This window comes from Macaca fascicularis, chromosome X (assembly GCF_037993035.2).
Source record: "Macaca fascicularis isolate 582-1 chromosome X, T2T-MFA8v1.1".
NCBI lineage: Eukaryota > Metazoa > Chordata > Mammalia > Primates > Cercopithecidae > Macaca > Macaca fascicularis.
The window spans coordinates 138,336,440-138,361,812 of record NC_088395.1 but is presented as its reverse complement, the minus strand read 5'-3'; the positions used below and the strand labels follow the sequence as shown (position 1 = coordinate 138,361,812).

At 41.0% G+C, this 25,373-nt stretch overlaps 1 protein-coding gene across 1 annotated transcript; it reads left to right on the top strand.

Moving 5' to 3' along the window:
• The first annotated feature begins 2,722 nt into the window (after positions 1-2,722).
• On the top strand, positions 2,723-25,373 carry FRMD7 (FERM domain containing 7). Its single transcript, XM_074029429.1, has 12 exons — positions 2,723-2,764; positions 2,927-3,031; positions 4,145-4,187; positions 6,107-6,185; positions 9,145-9,242; positions 17,219-17,333; positions 17,525-17,672; positions 18,660-18,755; positions 20,732-20,895; positions 22,948-23,016; positions 23,133-23,208; positions 24,255-25,373. Exons 1-12 carry the CDS (start codon positions 2,723-2,725, stop codon positions 25,347-25,349), a joined length of 2,130 nt encoding a protein of 709 aa, XP_073885530.1. The 3' UTR covers positions 25,350-25,373.

Here is a 25,373-nt window from a genome sequence, read left to right as displayed (position 1 = left end):
AGAAGATGAGTTTGGAGCCCCCAGGAATCAGTGTCTAATTGTTATGAACCAGTAAATTAAAGATTATAAATCCAAGTTATGAATGATTTATTTAAATTATAGAGAGAGAGAGAGAGATAGATAGATAGATAGATAGATAGATAGATAGATAGATAGATAGATATTTAAAGGCAGATATTAGGATGAGACAGGAATCAGGATTGGAGTTCCAATTCCTTGGGTGGGAGGACTGACGGGTGGTAAAGAATTTAGATCTGCTAAGGAGCTTGATTAGGATATTGAAAAGTACCAGCTTAAAAAAGAGCAAGCAATTGTACAGAGAATCAGAAGTCCAGAGAAAACAGAAAAGAGAAAGAGAAAACAGGAAAGTTGTATATAAGGCGGTATTACGAGAAAGAGAATCATAACATCAAAATTGAGAAATTTGATCATAATGATAGAAAAAAATTAAAGGCTGCATGTTGAGACAGAACCAAGACCTTACCTATTACATAACACATTCCACAAAGCTGGCCAATTTCAATGTACGCTATGGAGGACTGAAGAAAAATGCCTCTCGCAGAGATGGGGGTGGAAAGCTTGAGCTACATGAGTGTCTGACCTCCAAATGCATAAATGCCAAAGGCTTTTAGAGCCAGTTGGCAACACTTACAGGGATGGAAGAATCAGGGAATTATTCTTATAAACATAGTATGGGATCTTACGAAGGAAACAAAAATAAAGCCTTAATTAGAAACCTTAAAAGAATGGTTACATATTCTTTGTAATTGCAGAAACATGTAAATATACAAACACATGGAACATGGCAGTGTTGATAGGGAGGATTAAGTGCCCTGATGGAAAATAAGAATAAAATATGAAAAGGAGAAAGGAAAATATTGAGCTTCTTAAATTGCTTGCAAAAAAACTGGAGTCTATGACAGAATTTGGTCCTCATGACTGAAATGTTTCTTTGATGTTAGAAAAAGTATTGCTGTCATCTCTCTCTTTAGAAATTCTTTTTTTTTTTCGTAATAAAAATCCCGTGGCAGCTTCTTGTCCGTGAAGGATTTTAAAAATAGGAGCGATTTCATGTGTCTGCAATGGTCTGTGTCAGCACTTGCCCTAGGCAAGGTTGCCACACAGGCAAAAATGTACCCCTCTCCTCTATAAACAGGCCCTCCCTGGCAACCCCATTCCCTTGGTGCCCCCCCACGGGAACTGACCCCCTTTTCTTGGACTACAGCTCCATTGTGATCTCCCACATCAAATCAAACCCCCTTTCCCTCGGTAGAGCAGCTCTGTCTCCAGGTGCAAGGGATGAAATAGGTTTCACCCTTTGCAGCCTATTTTCATTTAAAAATAGCACCCGGGTTAACCCAAATGAATCTTGAGTCGGTGGAGCTCTGGGCAGTAAAACCAAGTACAGAGAAGTCCATGGGGAGAGGGGCATAGTTTTTGTCAGTGGGGGAAGGGGGTGAGGTAGGTTGCCTTCCTGAAAGCTATTAAATCCCAGATGTGGGCTCTGTTCAGTGTGGTGCTGCCTTGAGGGAGGGAGGAGGTGGTGGTGGATGGACTCTCTGACCTCTCAAGGTTGCTGTTAATTCTATGGGTCGGTGATTTCCAACTACATTTCCCCGCGCCTGGCTTCCTTTGCAGTACTGTAGGCACCGCGTGACTCGGCTTTAACTAGGGGTTTTCAGCAGCCTGTCTTTGTGCCTATCAGCCAGGGCTCAATTTTCCCATCACGGTCCTCCCTGCAACAGCAACCCCTGGGTTCAGCAATAGTGGAGGCTGAAAATCAGCCCCAGCCATACTCAGCTCAAAGAAATTTTTCACAGAGAGCTCTTCAAAGCTCCTGTTCTCAGAGAAGTATAAGAAAGGGACTGTTTTGTGCTCACAGTGTGTGTGGGCTTTATGAAGAAAAAAAATCTGTGGCCTTATGTGAACAGAGTATGCTGTATGCAGATTTGGTGGGCAAAGCTACAAAATGAAATCTACTCAAGGGGCTCATATAATCATATGGTCAATTTCATGTTGGATCAACAAACATTCAGGAGCCCAATACTATGTGCCAGTCTCTGAATTAGAACTGGTGAGTAACAAGAAAAATAAAGCAAAGTCCCTGCTATGGAGAAATTCAGTCTAATGGGGAAGATAGACATCCAGGGCAAGAAGTGCTAGGCTTGAGGTAAGTGAGGGTGTTTGGAGGCATAGGGGAGCTTGCCCTTGGCTCAGCCTGCGGCTGATAGGGATTGAAGAAAGCTTCCCTGGGGAGATGACATCTGAGCTGAGTAGGAGTAAGCCAAACCAAAGAAATGTGGAAAGAGTGATAGATGGAGAAGGATGACATGAGCAGTGGCATGTAGGCACACAATGACTGGACAGGTATGGGGAACTAAGAGCAGGCTGCAGTTATTAGAGGAAAGTGTCAGGAGGAGGTGGGCAAGAGGCTGGAGGGGCAGGCATGGCCACAGGAGGGAAAGAGAGCTGAGTCTCCTGTGCTGAGGAGTACAGGCTTTATCCTGAGGGGGAGCTACTGAAGGATTTCAAGCAGGGGAGTAATAGGGTCGGATTTACATCTTGACTAAACTATCTGTCAATTTGGAAGAAATCATTCAAATTGCCCATGGGATGAACTGATTAAAGAATTCCATTGAAAGGGTAAATTTGCAGATGTAGCCATAGTTAAGTGCAAGGCTCTCTTTTTTCCAAGATGGTTTGTCATGAGACTTTTTTAGGGATGTCGCTAAAACAGCATACAGACAGATACGTGGATCTATCTGTAAAGGTCAACATCTTTTAAAAGGATGCAGGTCCTCTAAATAGTACTTAAAGGAAACAGGGCTTGCAGAGAGTCTTGTGACTTCTACCCTTTATTCTGTGCTGCAGTAACAGTATCGGGTTAGGAATGCAAATTGTGCTATCATCTTTTTGTTTTGTTTAGCAAAAGTCATCTGGGAAGGCATTGTTTAACCTGAGTTGCAGCCATCTAAATCTTGCTGAAAAGGAGTATTTTGGATTAGAATTCTGCAGCCATTCTGGAAATAATGTAAGTTGGTTTCATTATAGGGTTCTTTGTGTCGAGCATTGCTTCTAAACGCAGTTTGCAGCTAGGTATACAGGGTTCAATTCCCTGATTGAAAATGAAAAACTATGTGCACCCTTGCAACATGATTAGATTTAATAACTAGTGTTCCTCCTCTTTGTTTATTAACAGTCACCTTGGCCAGGTGCGGTAGCTCATGCCTCTAATCCCAACACTTTGGGAAGCTGAGGCAGGTGGATCACCTGAGGTCAGGAGTTCAAGACCAGCCTGGCCAACATGGTGAAACCCCATCTCTACTAAAAATACAAAAATTAGCTGAGTGTGGTGGTACATGCCTGTAATCCCAGCTACTTGGGAGACTGAGGCAGGAGAATCGCTTGAACCTGGGAGGCAGAGGTTGCTGTGAGCCAACATCGCACCACTGCATCCCAGCCTGAGCAACGGAGTGAGACTCTGTTTCAAAACAACAACAACAACAACAACAACAAGTCACCTCAGTTTGCCAAACACAAACTCTTTTACCCCACGTTCCTGTTTTGTCACTCTGTGAGCAGCTATGCATGCTTTAGCAATTTTGCCTTTCCAGAGCCTGGACCTCAACCTGCAGAATTAAGACTTTTAACCTCACCAGTGAATATTCAGAGGAATCTCCTTTCTCCTTTCTCAGGCCCTAACATTCGTGATATTCTTCTGCTGTGTCCTGCCTTGGTATATCTGTGATCTGGCACCTTCCCAGAAAGGCTCATTATGTCTATTAGACTGGCATTTGGGGACTGGAGGGTTCAAATGTGGAGCCAAATGCCTTCATTAGTCTTTGTAGCAACTAATGAGCCATGTATGTGACACCTCTGTCATCCTACTAAGGCAGTGGAGCAGTGATTCAAATGTCAACAAGAAAGAGTTTATAGATCAACAGTGTTCACTGTCATTGGGAAAATATAAGGGGGCAGATTAAACATGGTATGCCACCTATTTGACATTGCTGTTTGTTTCTACCTTTAGAAGTCTAAATAGTCCTGGTACTTGTTTATTTCATGTTAATCTTTATCTATTACTGAAAAAAAAAACTCTGCTCAGTGCCATGCTCTACCAATTTTTTCATTAATGTTATTACAGGTTTGGTTGGAACTTTTGAAGCCCATAATAAAGCAGGTAAAAAGTAAGTATGGAAAAGCATTTAAGGAATAGAGTTCACAGTTAGAGCTTGAAAAAGGTTTCAGCAACCTCACACAATTTCTCATTTTAATATAAGGGGAGAAAAGGGCTTTGAGATATTATTTCAATCCTTAATACATCCAGTGAATGCAGCAATTTAGAAAATCATTTTAATTTTGCCTGAGATGAAAGAAATCATGCTGCTGGATCTTTGAGTAAATCTGAAGAACTCTGGTAATTACAGTACTCTGTGGATTGGTTTGAGGAATATATCTCATTTTCTGGCACTGCAAATCTTCGAGCATCCTTGATGTCAATCTGCAATGCCATTCACTGTCTGCCTGAAGATTCTTTAGTTATATCCTGTCACAAGCATTATTCATTCGCTTTAGTTCATATTTGAGTGCCTACTATGTATGAAATATTTTCTCCCTATATTTTACAATCTAGTGTGATGGATCTCAAGTTTCAGTGTGCATTAGGATTGCCTGAGTTTCTCGTTAAATGCCGATTCCTGGGCCTTATTCCTGGGTTGCCAACAACCTGCATGTTTACAGAATTCCACAGATGTTTCTGAGGCAGGCGGATTTCTTTCAGGATTTTGCACTGTTTTAATGTCTCTTTTACTGGTTCATCTTCCACTACCTGCTCTTTACATGTTAGTGCTTCCCAAAGTTCTGTCTGTTCCCACTGCGTAAGTATCACCTGTCACATTATTCCAACAGCTTCCAAACCCATTCCCCCCATTCATCATCTACATTACTCCCAAAGAAATCTGTTGAAAATACCAACCTGATCACATCACTCTTCTTAAAATGCTTCCATGACTCTCTACTACCTACCCTTCAAGCAATAAAGTCCCATTTCCTTAGGATGGTACACAAAGCATTGAAATCTGGCTTCCTTCCTAGCCTCGTCCCTGCCACTAGCCACTTCGTATTTCTACCTCTGTTGACTTTGACAAAACTAATCTCAGATGGAGGCTTAGCAGATAAAATACAGAATGCCCTATTAAATTATAATTTTGATAAACAAAGAATAATTTTCTTATATAAGCACATCCCATGCAATTGTTGTTTATCTGAAATTCAAATTGAACTGGGAGTGCTGCACTTCTTATTCACTAAATCTGGCCATTCTACTCGGGTCTCAAGTCCTCTAGGAGGACATCCTTGACCTCCTCCAAACTCTTTTCTCCCTTCTCTGCTTCCCCAGCACTCAGTGCTTATAGCATTTTAGGGTGTTGTAATTGTCTAGATGTCTGTCTCTTCTACTAGACAGTGAGCTCTTAGTTGTCTTTCTACTCCCAATACCTGCTTTGCACATAATGGACACCAACAAATATTTACTGAATCAATGGTGTTAATGCTGCATGTGTGCATTTATGTTTTGTGTAAAAGTTAATTTTCAAATGCAAGCAGGTGTGAAGATAAGCATATGTGTTTTCTTAATGTATATTATAAGATAGATAGAGGCATCAGTCCATCGTGCTTCGAATTCTCTTTATGAGATACTTAGGCCCGGTAATGTACACCTGCCTCAGCTGAAGTTGAACCCTTCTCTCAGTCAGGAATGCAGAATCCCAACTAGCAAGTGCTGTATTTCTATAAATGGGATACTTCTTAGGAGAGGACATAGTAGGTCCCAAAGGGGCACATTTATACAAATAAACTCAAAGGAAGACAGGATAGAAAGAGGGGTGGGAGAACTTTCCTAATCGCTGTACACATAGAGACACAATCCAGAAATTGTGACACTTTACACATGTGATAAATGGAAACATAGAAGTCTGTAGGAGGGAGTGATGGGGAGGGGAGGGAAGAGGAGAGGGGTGTGTGTGTGTGTGTGTGTGTGTGTGTGTGTGGACCTATAACTGTTGTGATGGACATTTAAATAAAACTTATGGAGATATTGTGTTTTAAGATCCTAAGGAGATTGTTTTCAAATTTATGGTGAAATTTTTCCCAGTGGACCCTGGACATCTGCGGGAAGAACTTACAAGGTATAGTGATTACCTGTGTATCTCTGCATGATGTTACTTAAGAATCATTATTCTCCATTTATTGGGGGCAAGTGCTTCTGGCCCTTCTCACAAAACTTGGCTTTAAGTCATTCTCTGGGAGATGGTGAGGATCTGGAGAGAGGGTGGGCCTAGCTGGTTCCCCAGGTGTTCATCTTCCAAAGGGTGGAGACTACAGGAAGAAAGAGGGGTGTTCTAGAAGTTCAAGCCTGGGCATCCACTTGGGGATTATGCCATTAACTACTACAACAATGAGTGTGCTGTCCTTCATGACACCTGTGTTTCAGTCAGAGAGGGCAGCTTAACAGCACAGGTATAATGCCAGCCGATTTCCATGGAAACTGAAAATGTGGGGGTTGTGAATGTATCTCACGGAAGACAAAATATTCTGTAATGATGATAAATACTTATGAAAAAATGTCCTTCAGAATTACAAAGTAAACCTACTTCTGCAAAAACATATTGTCAACAAAACACTCCTCAAACCTTACTCTATTTTCTAAACTTACACATTTTTTTTTTTTTTTTTTTTTTGAGATGGGGCTTTGCTATATTGCCCAGACTGGTCTTGAACTCCTGAACTCAAATGATTCCCCTGCCTTGGCCTCCCAAAGTGCTGGGATTACAGGCATGAGCCACCATACCTGGCTTAGATTTAGACTCTTATACATGAAAGAGGTCTGAGAGATAATCTAATCGAGCCCTCTTAGTTTACAGATGAAGAGATAGGTCATGGGAGCTAAAATGACTTGTCCAAGATCGCCGGAGGTTGCCAGTTATTCTCCTTGATGTCTTCCCCCGAAAAGAGTTCATGGCCAGTTCAATCTTTGCCCCTTTTGTAAAGACTTTTCTCAACGGCCTTTGCAAAAGTCGCTTTTTACAAGCCTGTCTTTCCCTCTTTCTCTACCCTAATTCTCTCTTCACATTTGTGAGCTACAGGCCACTTTCCCAAATAACTTGATACCTTGGTATATATATGTATGTGCATTTGCTAACCCATTTCAGTCGAGTTTCAAATTGTGACCAATTTTGATTGAGATAAACTCCCCCCACTCCAAAAATAAATAAATAAATAAAGAACGGGAAAATCAATGTGATGATAAATGATTCATCAGCTGTTCAGAGCAAGGATTTGGTATTTGTAGCAGGCAGCTGCCTTCTTAACAGCAAGGAACGTGTCAAATGACAAGAAGTTCCCTTTCTTTCATGCTAGGAGCAAAACGAAATTCACCTTTCCTTTAGCAACTCAAGCTGATTATTCTCATTTACAACTATATTTGAAAACAGGCAATGGCAAAGGTTAGGCTTCATTTATTTGTTTCCCATTGGTCCATTTAAATAATACTTAACTGTAGTTGAGTTTACAAGGATGCCTTGTCTAGGCTAATACGTGGGTTTCTGAGAGTAGTGTGCAAATGTAATTTTTCTAATTGAATGGTTTCTAATGTATAAGGGGAGCTCATAATTTGAAGGAGTATAATGATGAACACTTTTGTAAACTGAATAATCACCTACTAATTTATCTGCTTTTTCAATCTAGATTTTCATGTATCACTTATGATTAATTTTGATTCACTACATTGCCTTCAAGGCTTAATTGGTTAAAAAGGAAGTCCACATAGACCTTTATTTAGAAAATCACATTTTTATAGGGAAATACCCACAGTACTCAGTGTTTTAATTTATAAAACAAAATACTGGGGCCAGACGCAGTAGCTCACGCCTGTAATCCTAGCACTTTGAGAGGCCAAAGTTGGGGGATCACCTGAGGTCAGGAGTTCAAGACCAGCCTGGCCAACGTGGTGAAACCCCGTATCTACTAAAAATACAAAAATTAGCTGGACATGGTGGTGCATGCCTGTACTCCCAGCTACTAGGGAGGCTGAGGCAGGAGGATCGCTTGAACCCCAGAGGCAGAGGTTGCAGTGAGCTGAGATCGTACCACTGCACTCTAGCCTGGGTAACAGAGCGAGACTCTGTCTCAATAAATAAATAAATAAATAAATAAATAAATAAATAAATAAAATATTGGAACCAATCTTGGACCATGTAAGAAGGTAATTAGTGGTAGGTAGTCTTTATTATACACATTTCTTTCCAAAATTTGATTCTCCTTTGAGAATGACTTTTTTGTAATTGTGCGATAAATGTTATCTGTTTAGCAGAGCCCTAGATACCAAGCTGCATTTCATAGGTCCCTGATGAGCTTTTGGTGGGAAAAAGGGCAGTTTGGTTTAGTTCTTGTCAGCAAACATTAATTATACTGACTCTGTAAAATTATGTGTTGGGCACTGGTGATACAGAGAAGGTGGTCCAGGCAAAGGGAATAACAGGCAGAAGCATAGCCCCAAGTTCTTCATTTCTGAAACACAGTCTTTTGGACAGGAGGCAGCCTGAATTCAGGGGCAGACCTAAGTTCTAGCCACAGATTCACTATCCTTGGATGATATGACCTTGTCAACATCACCTAGCACCTCTCTTTCTATAATTGTAAACTGGGGTGATCATTTCTTGCTCCACCAACCTAAGTTGTTATGGTAGTGCGTACTTGATAGCGTTTTGTAAACTGTACACTACTAGCCTCCTGAGTGCATTTGTTCTTGCTGGATCTCCTATTCTCTCTAGCTGGGAATGTGGCTTTGCTACGTGGCAGAAACCACCAGAGGATGATTGGCCAACTTCCTCAAGTTGGCGGGAGGATTTGGCCAGGGTGATTCCTAATGGCTGTGAGGCCTGCCAAAGTGTTCGATCAGCCAAGTTGTGGTCCAGGTCTGGTCTGGGGCTGAAGCAAAGCCTATGCGTTACTCACCACCCCAAAAAAGGCATCTGACTGACTGGGGGCACCATTCCTTTCTTGAATCATCTTGGATCTGGGAGAAAGAAAATGCTTCTTTCTTATTCCTGTTTCTTTCTCAAGAGATTCTTCCCAATTTCTTTGCAGGTATCTTTTTACTCTTCAAATAAAGAAGGATTTGGCTCTAGGAAGGCTTCCATGCAGTGACAACTGTACAGCATTGATGGTATCTCACATCTTACAATGTAAGTAGCAAATGTCTGTCTGCTTTGGGACCTATCAGCCAGGTAGAGAACCAAGCACAGGAGCTGAGCTCCCCACACACGCCCATCACTGTGTTAGGGTTTACAGAGGAGAGAAAGCCTGGATAAGATACAGAGAAACAGCATAGCCTGAGCCTGAGTTTCCTTGTCTTTAAAATAGTGACAAGAATACCTTTGGTTCTGTGGATTAAATGTAAATGCTGATTTTCTTCTACCCCAGTCCAACCTTACCCTCCTACCGTCTCTGGAATTGCTGTCCAGGAGCTGGTTTGGGCTAATCTGGGCATGGGCTTTGCCAGACAGGTCCCCACTCCCTCTGCTTGCCCCAGGATACTTCTCTGATACATGCTCTCTGTGGCACATAGTCACGTTTGTTGTGATTTCCCTGTTGCTCTTTATCATGATTTCAGAGAACAAAGCACAGAGTACAGCAGGCAGTGAGAGGCTAAAAGGGAAAAAAGCCCCAGGCATTTATTAGCGTTCCCCATATCCTAACAACCAACAAGTAGCTGGACTAGGCTGAATAACGAAGGTAGGTAGAAAGTGGTCTGGAGAATAGCAGGGGCCTTGCAGGGAGGGGGGTGATGCCTGGCAGGCCAGGCTGCTCCTACAGCCCCAAGGGCAGGGTGTAGGCAGCTGGAGATAGTATCTCTTCTAAAGCCAGCTGGATGTTTTCTCCCTTCTAGAGAGGCCTCTAAAGAATAGGCTGTTTCTTACTAGTCCTGCAGGATCAAAATTTCATTTTTTGTATCTTAAGTTCATTTTTTACCTCTGTACTTTACCTTTCTGATAGTCCAGAAATGGCAGATTTCTAATTTCACCCCAGAGCCCCGGAATGCAGTGCTTAGATAGGGACAGTGTCTGAATAAGTGTTTACCAAGTGACTCCTGACAGGGACAAGCAATGAGAGCTCTAAGATCTCAGAAAGGCAGGGGGCAGTAAGAGAAATGGTAAACATGGAAGGCTGTTGGAGAAGGTAGCTTTTGTGCTGGGCCTTAAAGGGACACATAGGAATTGGATAAGTACTGGTCAGTAAAGGAAACAGCATGAAAACAAAAATGGTGGTTGGACAATAAGTGGCATATATAGAGGATGAAAAATGACCCAGTATAGCCCAAACATAGGGTCTGTTTAGAAGAAGTGATGGAAAATGCACCATTTTGAAGGGTCTTGAATGCCGAGGACACTAACCGTCATGTCCAGTATTGTACTTTGGCACTGGGGTGGGAGTACAGGGTAGAGCAGGTAGAGGAAACAGTGCTAGAAGACATCCTTCTCCACTAGCTGCCTGTTGAGGCAGCAGTCAGAGGATTGGGGCTCCCAAGCAGTCTCTAACGGGGGAGCCCAATTTCATGCTTAACAGTTCTGCCTTAAGGATTTGAGCATTCCCTAGTGGCCATTTCAGGCATAGCACAGAGCACTTGAGCTTTTCTAGAGGATATTGTTTGTCAGTAGAAACTCTTTCCATGGAAAAAAGCTAAAGTTCCAACTAGGTAGTTCTTCGCAATTGATCCCAGTGAGACTATTTCACCGAACTCTAACGTGGTATGCAGAACACAACTAGATTTGTCTAATTTTCCATTCATCTAATATTTGTTGGATACCCGCTATATTTTAAGCATTCAAGAACCTCCACATTCCAACTTTCTCGTCTCCTTTGGTTTCACTTACACACCTCCTACTCTAGCCAGACACTCCCTCCCAAACACAAGTTGTGCATTTCAAATGAAGCGTCCCTCTTTTATGAACTCCCTCAGTAACTCTTCTTGGTCGTTAATTCAAGAAAATTGTATCATGTACCTACCACATGCCAGATACTATTATAGGCACTGGGAACACAGCAATAAACTAAACAGACAAAAGTCCTTGCCCTTGTGGAGCTCACATTTTGGCAGTGGGGTAGAATCAGACAATGACCAAAATAAGTAAATAAATTATATAATACGTGGCAGCATGTGATAAGAGCAATGGAGAAAAATGAAGCGTAAGAGGGAGATGGAGGAATTCTGCGGGCAGATACTGAATATTTATATTTTTAAATTTTATTCTTCTTTTATGGACAAGAGTTAACGTTGGCATAAATATTTATTTTATGAGATGGGGTCTCACTCTATCGGCCAGGCTGTTCTCGGCCCACTGCAACCTCCACCTCCCAGGTTCAAGTGATTCTCCTGCCTCAACCTCCCGAGTAGCTGGGATTACAGGCACATGCTACCACACCCGGCTAATTTTTGTATTTTTAGTAGGGACAGGGTTTCACCATGTTGACCAGGCTGGTCTTGAACTCCTGACCTCAAGTGATCCTCCCGCCTTGGCCTCCCAAAGTGCTGGGATTACAGACATAAGCCACAGTGCCTAGCCAGCATAAATATTTAAATAAGGTGGACAGGGTAGGCTTACTGGGAAGATGACAGCTAAACAAAGACTTGAAGGAGGTGGGAGGGTAAGCTATGCAATAAAATCATGTGAAAGAGAATCCTGGTAAAGAGAATATCCAGTGCAAAGGGCCTGAGGTGAGAGCATGACTGGGGTGTTCAAGAAACATCAGAAAGGCTTTTGTGGCTGGCTGGAGCTCAGTAAGAGAGGAAGAGAATAAATATGAGGGCCTTAAAAGCATATTAAAGGGTCAGGTGTGGTGGCTCCTGCCTGTAATCCCAGCACTTTGGGAGACTGAGGTGGGAGGATCGCTTGAGGCCAGGAGTGCACATCCAACTGGCCATCTCTTTTTTTAAAAAAAGTATTAAAGACCTATAGCATAACTCTAAATGAGCAGATAAACCATTGAAGCAATTTAAGCAGAGGAGTGAAATAATCTGAATTAGGTTTTGACAGGGTCATGTTGGCTGCTGTGGTGAAAACAGACCTCAAGAGGAAATGGTGGAAGTGGGGAGACTAGATAAAAGGATATTACGGGAGAGCGAGACCATGGTAGTTTGGACCAGCATGGTAACAGTGAAGGTGCTTATAACATTTGTCACCTTCTGTTACTGGAGATATTTACTCATTCGTATGTCATAATTGTGTTCTTAGGTTGCTATAGTCTTGTACGGAGAGAAAAATAAGCACAGCCTTATGTGCTTTTGTTTTTCTTAGGGTCAACATGGGATTTGTGGTTAACAAACTGGAAAACTGGGGTGTGTGTGTATGTTTGTGCATGTGATTTATTTAAAAAAAAACAGCTCTATTGAGGTATAATTTACACATCATAAAATTCACCCATTTTAAATGCACAACCCAATGATTTTTAGCAAATTTACAAAGTTGTGCAATCATTACCGCAATCCACTTTTAAAACATTTCCATCACACCAAAAGACATCTCTCATCCATCCCTACTTGCAGTCATGCCCTGTTCCCACGCTCAGCCCCAAGCAAACACTAATTTGCTTTCTGTTTCTATAGATTTGCCTTTCCTGGACATTTCGTGTAAATGAAATGATAAAATATGGGTATTTTGCATTTGACTTTTTTCACTCAAAATAATGATTTTTAAATTAATGCATACTCTAACATGAGTTGCAGCAGTTTGTTCCTTTCTTTTGCTGAGTAGTATTCCATTTATGGATTTACCCCCCCTTTTTTTTTTTTTAGACGGAGTCTCACTCTGTCGCCCAGGCTGCAGTGCAGTGGTGCGATCTTGGCTCACTGCAACTTCCACCTCCTGGGTTCAAGCAATTCTCCTGCCTCAGCCTCCTGAGTAGCTGGGATTACAGGCAGGCACCACCACGCCTGGCTAATTTTTGTATTTTTAGTAGAGACAGGGTTTCACCATGTTGGTCAGGCTGCTCTCGAATTCCTGACCTCATGATCCACCCACTTCAGCCTCCCAAAGTGCTGGGATTACAGGAGTGAGCCACTGCGCCGAGCCACAGTTTGTTTATCTATTAACCTGGTCGTGGACATTTGGATTCTTTTCCAGTTTAGCTATTATGAATAACGCTATAAGCATTGGCACACAAGTGTTCTTGTGGATACAAGTCTTCATTTCTTTTGGGTACATTCCAAGGAGTGTAATTGCTGGGTCTTATGATATATTTATATTGAACATTTTCAGAAACTGCCAAACTGTTTTTTAAATTGTTACAATAACATTAGAAACGTACAGGGTTTCTGATTTCCTCACACCTTCACTAACACTTGGTATTGTATATCTTTTTGATTATGACCATTTTAATGGGTATGAAGTATCTCACTGCAATTTTAATTAGCATTTTCCTAATGACTAATGATGTTGAGCACAGTTTCATGTGCTTATTCCAATGTTTTCCTTGGTAAAATGCCTAGTCAAATCTTTTGCCCATTTTTAAATGAGTTTTTATGTTATTATTGAGTTTTAAGAGGGTTTTATAAATTCTGATTAAAAGTCCTTTATAAGATACACAATTTGCAAGTTTCTCTTTTAATATGTGGCTTGGCTTTTCATTTTGTAAGGATATCCTTTGAAGTACAACAGTTTTAAAATTTGATGGAATTTCACTTTCTGTATATTTTTAGTGGATCATTCTTTTGGTGCTGTATCTAAGAACTCTTTGCCTAACTTAAGGTCAAAAAGATTTTCTCCTAGAACTTTTACAAATTTACCTCTTATAGTTAGATCTATGATCCACTTTGAGTTAATTTTTTGTGCGCTTGCATGGAGTATAGTGTAAGGTAGGGGTCCAATTTCATATTTTTGTGCGTGGATGTCCATTTGTCCCAGCAACATTTGTTGAAAAGAATATTATTTTTCTTCATTGAATTGTCTTGGCACATTTGTCAAAAACCAATTGACCATAAATGTAAGGAATTACTTCTGTGCTCTCAGTTATGTTTCATTGATCTATATTTCTATTCTCATGCCATTACCACACTGTCTTAATTACTGTAGCTTTGGGGTAAGCTTTGAAATAAGGAGGTGTACACATTGCCCAACTTTGTTCTTCTTTTTCAAAATAGGTTGGTTATTCTGAGATCTGTGCATTTCCATGTAAATTTTAAAGTCATTTGTAAATTTCTATTTTTAAAAGCCTGCTGGGATTTTGATGGGGATTGCATTGAATTTATAGATCATTTTTTGGAAAACTTGCCACCATAACAATATTGAATCTTCTTGTCTGTGACCATGAACTATCTCTTCATTTATATAGATCTTTTAAAAATTTCCCTTGGCAGCATTTTGCAGTTTTCAGTGTGTAAGCCTTACACTTCTTTTATTAAATTCATTCCTCATTATTTTATTCTTTTTTGATGCTATTGTAAATGGAACTTTATAAAAATATCATTTTTAGATTATTCATTGCTAGTATATATAAATACAATTACTTTTTCTATATTGATCTTCTATCTCATGCTACCTTGCTGAACTCATGTATTAGTTCTAGTAGTTTTTCATAGGTTCCTTGGGATTTTTTTCTTTCCTTTTTTTCCTTTTTTCCTTTTTTTTTTTTTTTTTTTTTTTTTTGAGACAGAGCCTCACTCATTCACCCAACCTAGAGTGCAGTGGCATGGCCATGGCTCACTGTAGCCTTGAATTCCTGGGCTCAAGCAATGCTCCCACCTCAGCCTCCGAAGTAGCTGGGACCTGGGACCACAGGCACATGCCACCACACCCAGCTAATTTTTACGTTTTTTTGTAGAGATGGGGTCTTGCCATGTTTCCACAGCTGGTCTCGAACTCCTGGGCTCAAGCGACCCTCCTGCCTTGGCCCCCTTAAGTGCTGGGATTACAGGCATGAGCCACCACGCTCAGCGTTGGGATTTTCTACATGCAGGATCATGTTGACTGCAAGTAAAGACAGTTCTACCACCTTCTTTTCAGTGCAAATTCTTTATGTTTCTTCTTCTTGCCTGATTGCACTGACTAGAACCATCGGTACAATGTTGAATAGATGTGGCAGGCACTTGATATCTTTACCTTATTTCTGATCTTAAGTGAAAGCATTTAGCTTCTCACCATTTGGTATATTCCTTGTTTGTTAAGTGTTTTGTTTTGTTTTGTTGATTGTGAGTGGGTATTAGACTTTGTGCAATGCTTTTTCTCCATCTCTTGAGAAGATAATGTGTGGGTTATTTTTGTCCTTTATTCTATTATCATAGTGTATTCTAGTCATTGGTTTTCATATGTCAAACTGACCTTGCAGTCCTGAGATAAATTCAACTCATTGTGTGTAATATTTTTCATATGCTGCTGAATTCAGGTTACTAGTATTTTGTTCAGAATTTTTGCCTCTGTATTTATGAGGAATGTTGACCTGTTGTCTTCATTTCTCAAGATGTTTTTGTCCTGTTTTGGTATCAAGGTAATACTGACCTCATAGAATGTGTTGCTAAGTGTCTACTCCTCTATTTTCTGGAAGAGTTTGTGAAGAATTGGTATTTATTTCTTCTTTGAATATTTGATAGAATTAATCAGTGGAACCATCAGAGCCTTATTGGATTTTAATGTGATTTGTACATTTATCAGTATTGGTAAAACTAAATTAATAAATTAACGAGCCATTTCTTTGGTCTTTTTAAAAATGTTTACTATATGGAGATTTTCATTATATTGTGATTTTTGAGATACAGATATACACCCACCTGTCTAAAACACAAATGGAAAACCAAGAAAGAAGAGAAAAAAAAAAACAGCCCTCCAGCACTCAAAATAGGTATACTATTGTCCATGTATCTTATTCAATAGAAGAGCACCATAGGATTCCATGGAACATCTATTTACTCTTACAGTATATAGAATGCTAACAGGTTTGGATATTTGCTTTCTCATTTTATGTTAGATTACATGTCTCACTTGAGAACAAAGTATTCTAAAGTTTGACTTCAGGGGAAGTCAGTGACCAGGAAGTGATTCATATAAATCTGACAGAGAGGAAAAAGGCACACAAATTATAAAGAAGAAAAAAGAATCCAAAAATCAAAACAATCTGAGGCAATTTAGGTTAAGGGCACATAGTCCTAAATGCTTTTGTAAACATAGTGCTATAATAGATGTTTTATAAAAATAAAGTGGAGGCATCTAGAAAAGAGCAAATTATGATCATGGATAAACTGCTAGCTATTTGGAAAAGCCAGAATGATTTTCAGAATGATTCATCTGTTGGGGATTTCAGATAGCTGAGGATTTACTAGACTCCCAATGTACAGAGTGATGAATTGGCTTGCAATGTAGTTGGCATTTATACTCCTCTTTCTTGATAATATATGATCAGGATGGAGTGGGGTTGGATGACTGTATTAGTTTTCTAGGGCTGCCATAACAAAATACCAGAGACTGGATGGCTTAAATGCCAGAAATGTATATTCCACAATTCTGGAGGCTTCACGTCCAAGATAAGCTGTCGGCAGGTTTGTTTTTTTCTGAGGCCTTTCTCCTTGGCTAGCAGATGGCTGCCTTCTTGTTGTGTTATCACTTGGTCTTTTTTCTGTGTACTCACATCCCTGGTGTCTCTCTGTGTGCCCAAATTTCTTCTTCTTATAAGGATACCAATCAGATTGGTTGAAGGCTTGCCTTAATGGAGTCATTTTACCTCAATCACCTCCTAAAAACTCTATCTCCAAATATAGTCACATTCTCTGCTACTGGAATTAGGACTCCAACATATGAACTTGGCAGAGGGTAGGGACATAGTTCCACCTATACCAGTGGCTGATTGAAAGTAAGAGAGATCATATATACAATATGGTAGAAGAAAAATCTAACAAAATGTTCAACTGTGATCTTGGAGCCCTTAAGATCTATACTTGGTCTGTGACTTCCTGTACTAAGACTGCAATGCTTCCAAACAGAAAAAGAGCCAGTAGAACCCCCAAACACAAACACCCCTATAGAAACATAAATATACATAAAGCGTGGGGTTGGAGGCTTTGGACTGCTCTGGCTGCAAATAAAGGGCTGTTTGATGGAGGACAAGGGTATACTGGATGCTCCATTGCTAAGTTCCTCAGAGGTAATGTGAAAAATGTCTTTTTCCTGTCATGCAGCAGAACTTGGAGACTTTCGTGAAGAAACAGATAGGAAGCATCTGGCACAAACTCGGTACTTACCAAACCAAGACTGTTTAGAGAGCAAGATCATGCACTTTCATCAGAAGCACATGTAAGTACTTTCAACTGGCACCTGCTTCCCCCAGTAGAGAACACTAAAGCTGGGGATGGACTCTTAAGAGCAAGCCCTTAAACCTGAGAAGTTTCAGGCTCCGTGAAATGCTGAGCTCCTCACGGAGCTCTCAGAGTGGAAATGTCATTCTTGTGGCATTTATTAGGCTCATAAATTCTTTCCCCTTTCAGTGGCAGGAGCCCAGCAGAATCTGACATTCTGCTACTGGACATAGCAAGAAAGCTGGATATGTATGGCATCAGGCCTCACCCCGCCAGTGATGGTGAAGGGATGCAGATTCACCTGGCTGTTGCTCACATGGGAGTACTGGTGTTACGGGTAAAATCTCTTTCCTTTCAAGCCCTTCGGCTTTAGTGAAGGGGGGTTATCTTGGCTCAAATTTGGGTGTCCATTTCCAAGGTGATCTCACCCCTCAGTATTATCACCAGCCAGAAAGGGAAATGGTCAATCATATTTACTTGTAGTTGCATGAAAAGTGTACATGACAAACTAATAAACGTAGTTAACTGTAGAGAATGGATAGATGGGGACAGAAATAGGGGTGACAGTGGTGGGAGTGAGACTTCTTTCTATATATATCTTTTTGTATACCTCTGATTTTCAGACCACGTGAATAGATGACCTGTTGAACAAACAACAGACAAGCAAAAACAAAGCTGGTTGGGCTGACCAGAAAGCCAAGGGAGTTTAGAGGAGTTGGAAATGGGTGTAGGCTGCTGTAATTAAACAGAATAGCCTAGAGAAGGGTCTGTCAGAGCTGGCAAGAAGGCTTGACTATGTGGAAGGCATTGTGGGCAAGGAAAATGAGGAGACTGCAGGAGAGAGGTATAGAGTTGGATGAAAGGGTGTTTTGGAATTAGTGGAAACAAAGGTTATATATTCAATATAGATGAGGCAGCAAGATATGGCCAAGATGTGATGTGGGCAGTGAGGAGCTATTGAAGGTGTTTGAGCTCCTGTCAGGAGAAAGAAGACATTGTTTTTAGCAGATGAATCGGGAAACATGGGAAAGGGGTGAGATTAGAGAAGCTATTGTAGTAATCCTTTCCTCTTGTGATCTCCCTGTGCTGGCTAGAAACCTTCCCTAGGCATACCCCTTCTTGCTTGCATTCCAGAGCATCCTTGTGTCCCACCTGAAATGCCTTCTTTGACCACAGCTCCTACCCAGTGCAGCAGGATCAGTCTGTTGAAGTGATGGGTCAAGGGCGGTCCCTTTTATGAAGTGCATTTTCTATCAGGTTTGTACTGTCTTACAAACCAACTCGTGTTAATACATTCTGAAATCTGCCACATTTTTTATTGTAGGGAAATACAAAGATCAATACTTTTAACTGGGCTAAAATCCGCAAGTTGAGTTTTAAGAGAAAGCATTTTCTCATCAAACTTCATGCCAATATATTGGTAAGTAGCTTCCTAATAAATTCGTTTACTTTCTGTTCACTGGGAAATTTTTTGGTTGTTTCTGCAAATCGTTTGAACGTAAATGGTGAAAGCTGATTGGCCCTGAGTGATTATGTGTCTTTTATTTTGCCTTTAATGAAATCAACCAGAGTTTTAATCATTTTTTACTAAAGGTAAAACACTAAGAAATCTGGTTGGCAGTTTAGAATTAACAAAGTAATAGGAAAATGGGGCAACCGGGCTGAAAGGCAAGTCTCCCTGGAAACTATTTTTTAGGGATTTGATGAGTCAAATGGGAGTGACCAGATCTAGGACTAAGAACAAATTGATTTGATGTTATCTGTTCCATTTTATAAAGTATCTTTAATTACCTTCCTTAAGCAAAAATTACTGAACACCTAGTATATGCCAAAAACAAGCAGGATGTGGGAGTCAGGTATACAAGTAAGCAAAATAAACAATTATTGGGCAAGGTTACATAGTAAAGGGTGAGACAAAGGTGCTAGAAATGATCTTCTTCTTCTTCTTTTATTCTAGAGATGGGTCTCACTGTTGCCCAGACTGCAGTGGAGTGGTGACATATAGCTCAGAGCAGCCTCAACCTCCTGGACTTAAGTGATCCTCACGCCTCAGTCTTTTGGGTAGCTAGGACTACAGGCATGCACCACCACACTTTGCTAATTTTAAAAACATTTTTTGTAGAAACAAGGTCTCACTATGTTGCCCAGGCTGGCCTCGAACTCCTGGCCTCAAGTGATCCTTTTACCTTGGCCTCCCAAAGTGCTGACATTACAGGCATGAGCCACTTAGTCTAGAAAGGAATTTTTTTATGACCATAAGGAAAATAAAAAGTGTGTAGCAACTAATTTTTAACCTACTGAAGATCCAGCAGTTTGGATTTTATTCTCTGCATCTTGACCCTACAGAAAAGTGTTCATTGAGCAGTTCAAGTAACTGGACTCAGTGTGAAGCTCATGGAGAGCCCCAGAGGCTACATGCAGGAACCTGGAAAGGAATGAGAGAAGTGGGGTCAGTGCAGTGGGTTGATGGGGCTGCTGAAATCAGGGCTGCAAACATGCCATGTGATGGGTACATATAGTGTCAGGAGATGGGGCAAACTTGAACTTTAGGTATGGAAAGCCAAGATTAGAATATGCTAGATGAGCAATATAGAGCATTGTACAAGACAGCCTATAGAGGAAAAAGTTTTTCTAACTGTTACACTAAAAAGACTCATGGGCTGAATGTGGTGGCTCTCATTCATAATCCCAGTGGTTTAAGAGGCTGAGGTGAAAGGATCACTTGAGTTCAAGAGTTTGAGACCAACCTGGGCAACATAGCAAGACCCTATCTCAACAACAACAATAAAAATACAAAGAAATTAGCCAGGTATGGTGGCACATGCCTGTAGTTCTAGCTATTCAGGAGGCTGAGTCAGGAAGATTGCTTGAGTCCAGGAGTTCGAGGTTATAGTGAGTGATGATCATGCCACTGCACTTCAGCCTGGGCAACAGACACCTTGCCTCAAGGAAACAACAGACTTATGTACATGTAATCATCTTATAAACCCTTCCATCTATAAGGAAATCTTCTCTTCCCTCCTGTTTCCTGTTGGTCATTTATAACTTCTCCTGACCTTGGAAAGATATACCCTTTGACATCATTTTAATCTAATTTACAACTTTATAAAAATGTTTCTGGCAGAGAAGAGTGAGTAAAAAAGGTATTTAAGGTGAGGGGAGAGTGCAAAGCAAGATTTACTTCTTAGAGAAGGCTCTGTTTGTGAGCAGTTGCCCTGTCTGTTCCTCGAAAGGTTGCCAATCATTAGGTTTCAGTAGGTGTGAAACCTACAGGGAGCCAAGTGGAAAATCAGAAGCTGCATGGGCCAATGGAGCAATAGTTTGGAAGGCATTGGGATTTGAAGGTCTTTGATATTCTTGAAGGATGTTTTACTTGATGGAAATTGGTTTACACAGGTGTTGTGCAAGGATACCTTGGTGTTCACCATGGCCAGCCGAGATGCCTGCAAGGCTTTCTGGAAGACTTGTGTGGAGTACCATGCTTTCTTTAGGCTTTCGGAAGAGCCCAAATCAAAGCCCAAAACCCTACTCTGCAGTAAGGGTTCCAGTTTCCGCTATAGGTAATTAAACAATGCACATAGGCAAACTACACTGCTTCTTTTCAATAACACGGGAGGTTTAGGAGGAGTTCACATTCTAGAAGCAACAGAGAATCCATTTCAATCACATCAAGGATCACACCGTTTCCTACTCATTCTCTGTGTGACACATTAAGTCAATGATTCCTAACTAGGAGGCAGGAAGAGGGGGACACCTTACCTAAGGGGTAGGATCCGAGTCTCAGCAAGGATGGGTGGATGTGTGCAGTTTGAGAATACATGTTCTATAAACCCACTGTTTCTCTTAAAGAGGGGGACACCTTACCTAAGGGGTAGGATCCGAGTCTCAGCAAGGATGGGTGGATGTGTGCAGTTTGAGAATACATGTTCTATAAACCCACTGTTTCTCTTATATTTAACTTATATGCAAACCATGGAAAGAAAAGCTCAACATCCTTTGGGTTGTGAAAGCTAGTGTGAGAAAGCACTGGAGGGGATAAGAGATTTAGAAAATTGAACAATATGCCACTAGAGGCTCCTCACTACAGGTCACACTTTGGAGGAATCAAAGCAAGGTTGGGTTAAGATCTTGTCTTTGCTTGAATACATCAGCCTAGGAATCCACTGGAGGAAGTTTTCAAAACTTTTAGCTAAGGTACTAAATTCTGATTAAAAGCTTCCCCATAAAGGATTTTTTTTTTAAAGAGTGGTATCCTACCCCAGTAAAAATTAAGATCTATGAAACTTACATATTTCTGATTGAATCTTTCCAATCTGTATTCTACAAATCTCTGCCTTCTTAAACAGATGATACTGAGCATATTTTGCCCTTTTCTTAATGACCTGAGTTATTATAAACATCAGGTATTATCTTTTGCAGGCAGCTGTAGTGCAATGATGGCCTCAGGGCAGGGGAGGCATGTCAAGGCCCTGTACTTAGGTGATAAATGGTCCAGACTTTTTAGGCTTTATTATTCTTGCGATTTTTTTTTTTTTTGAAATGGAGTCTCGCTTTGTTGCCCAGGCCAGAGTGCAATGGCGCAATCTTGGTTCACTGCAACCTCCGCCCCCTGGGTTCAAGCAATTCTCTGCCTCAGCCTTCCAAGTAGCTGGGATTACAGGCGTGGGCCACCACAGCTGGCTAATTTTTGTACTTTTGGTAGAGACAGGGTTTCACCATCTTGGCCAGGCTGGTCTTGAACCCCTGCCCTCGTAATCCACCTGCCTCAGCCTCCCAAAGTGCTTGGATTACAGGCGTGAGCCATGGCGCTTGGCCAATTCTTGTGATTTTTTTTTTTATTTTTATGTTTCTCCCGGCCATGATCTGACTTTCTTTGCTAGTGTATGCCTGACTAGAACAATCCTCTTCTACTGTTTAGTTAGCTGCTTTTCTTCTGCTGTGGACTGGGAAACCAGATAAGTAACCTCATTCAAAGTAGTATGGAAAATCAGTCAGTTGACTCTGATTTGGTGGTACAGGAAAAGCCTTTAAAGGAAAATATATTGTTATTATTATTATTATTTGAGACAGGGTCTCGCTGTGTTGCTCAGGCTGGAGTGCAGTGGCATGATCTCTGCTCACTGCAGCCTCGACCTCCTGGGCTCAAGCAATCCTCCCACCTCAGCCTCCCAAGTGGTTGGGACTACAGGCATGCACTACCATGCGCAGGTAATTTTTATTATTTTTGTAGAGATGAGGTCTCACTATGTTGCCCAGGCTGGTCTCAAACTCCTGGGCTCAAGTCATCCTCCTGCCTCAGCCTCCCAAAGTGCTGGGATTAAGGTGTGAGCCACCATGCCCAGACCAGGTATATTATTTGTAAAGCCCACAATTTTTAGCTGCTACATAACCCTGTTCAGAGGCCTTTAAAATAAATACCTGCGTTCTGAGTAGTTGAGGTTGTTCTCTGCCTGGTCCTTGAATAAGTGGGTATTATCATTGTGATAGTCAAAGATTCATGACATATGTCATTCATCTAGTCTTTTGATTTCAACAATAAATGAGGCTTTCAAGTTTTGGTACCCTATTGGTTTATGGCTAGAACTAAGGATTTTTATTGTTCCTTATGATAGTGGAAGAACCCAAAGGCAACTTTTGGAATATGGGAGAAAAGGGAGGCTGAAGAGCTTGCCATTTGAAAGGTACATCATTTTGTTTCTCTTGCTCGTGTTGATTTTATGTTGAATTTGGAGATTTCTATGTATCCTGGTATTCACATGAAGGTTATTTCAATGACTTCTCTGCTTGGGGATTTCAGGAAACATTACCCATCTCAGTACCATGAACGACAGTGCAGGTCCTCACCAGACCTCCTCTCTGATGTGTCAAAACAAGTAAGGTTTCTGAAAATTTCTACTTCTTTAGATAAATGTAATTTGTGCAAATTTCAAATGCTTCCAAGGATTGATTCTGTCAGAATCCCAGTGTGTAAAAGGGTTACTCTGTTCGAGTAGGTTAGCTTCCTGGGGAGGTCTGTCAGCTCAGTCTTTCCTGCCAATAGAAGACCATTTAGTAAACTACCACTGGTGTGTACCTTATAGACTGAGGGTTCTGGCACATCTTCAAATTGCAACCTGTGTTGCTAACATCTTGCAAAATGCAGATCCAAATGAATTCTATGGCTTTGAATTTTCAAAACTGAAAGCTCCATCTTTTTACCTATGAAAATCTTAAGGTGTAGAGGAAGGTATAAGGTCTTGGGTTAAAGTTTTAGAGTACTTTTCCTGTGTAGTTTTGTAAGTTAAGGACAAAGTGTTGTTCCCCTGGAACTGTGAGACGATGACTTCCTTTGACATTTTTAGTATGAAAATTGTGAATTATTATTATTTTACTTTCCCTAAAAAATAATTATAGGTCTCATAAACCCTCAAGCCTTCAAGTCACTGGCAGTTTTTATCCAAAAGACATCAGAAGCATAATGATGAAAGGAGCCATTTAGTATATGAACCTCTCCTACCATTCATAGCCCTCCTCCCACCATTTTACAGAAAATAGGGAGGAGACTGGAGCAACAAGGTTAGGAGACTTGTCTAAGGTCACACAGCAAATCAGAGACAGAGCCAGGACTAAAAGGCAGGACTCCTGGTTCACTAATATAGCTATTAAACCAAACTGCTTGTAGTGTATACACTCAGAGTCTGGAAGTAGGATGGCACTGAGAAAGAATAGTGTCACATGTACTTTTTAACACATGCACTGGGATGTGGTACAAGTTATTACCCTTTCTTTATATATTTATCTACCCTAGAATAGAACATGGATCTTGTTAAATGACTTTATGAAGAACTACCTTTCAAACTTTGAGGCTAATTTAGATCCCTCCCCCAGCCCTAACCAAATGGCCTTTTCCTTCTTTCACCAATGTGTCCTTTGTCTCAAGGTGGAAGATTTGAGACTAGCATATGGTGGTGGCTACTACCAAAATGTGAAGGGAGGGCATGCATCTGAGCCGGTGCTGGACAGTAGGAGGAGGAACTCTGCAGTGGAGGTGACATTTGCAACTGAACTGGAGCATTCCAAACCAGAAGCGGATCCCACATTGCTACATCAGTCCCAAAGCAGTTCCTCTTTCCCTTTTATTTATACAGACCCTGTCTTTAACACTGAGCCTGATCCTAACCCTGATCCCAGAGACTTTTTTTTGGAGAGGAGTCCTCTAAGCTCCTTCCAAACGAGCTGTAAGTTTGCTGGTAATCACATGAGCACATCTTCTGGCCTCACAAGCAAAGTGAGTCCAGCAAAGCAGCTAACTTACATGGATGTGCCCTATATTCCTTGTACAGGTCAGCAGGTTGGTATTATGCCTCCCCAGGTCTTTTTTTATGTGGACAAGCCACTCCAGGTGCCCAGACGGTCCCCAATCAGAGCAGAGGAAAGGACAAGGCCAGATAGCTATATAGAGCCCACTGCAATGAAGCCAGCCAAAAGAAGCCCAAGGAATATCAGAATGAAGAGCTTTCAGCAAGACCTGCAAGGACTCCAAGAAGCTATAGCCGGGACTAGTGTTAGGAGCAACATCAATGTAGGTCTAGAAGAGAAAGACCCAAATTTGGAAGATGCATTTGTATCTAACATTCAAGAGCAAACCCCTAAAAGGTCCCAGAGCCAATCAGACATGAAAACTATTCATTTTCCTTTTGGGTCAGAATTTAGACCTTTAGGGCCTTGTCCTGCTCTCAGTCGTAAAGCAGACCTGTTTACATATATGTTTGCAGAGCAGGAGTTGCCAGCAGTTCTAATGGATCAAAGTACAGCAGAAAGGTATGTAGCTAGTGAATCCAGTGATTCTGAATCAGAGATTCTTAAACCAGACTACTATGCTTTGTATGGCAAAGAAATAAGGTCACCCATGGCCAGAATCCGCTTGTCTTCTGGTAGTCTACAGTTAGATGAAGAAGATGAAGATGCTTCTTTCAACACACCAACTGCTGAAGACAGGACTTCACTAAAACCATGTAATTACTTTTTAGCTTAAAAGTGTGAACCTATGGACATTTCT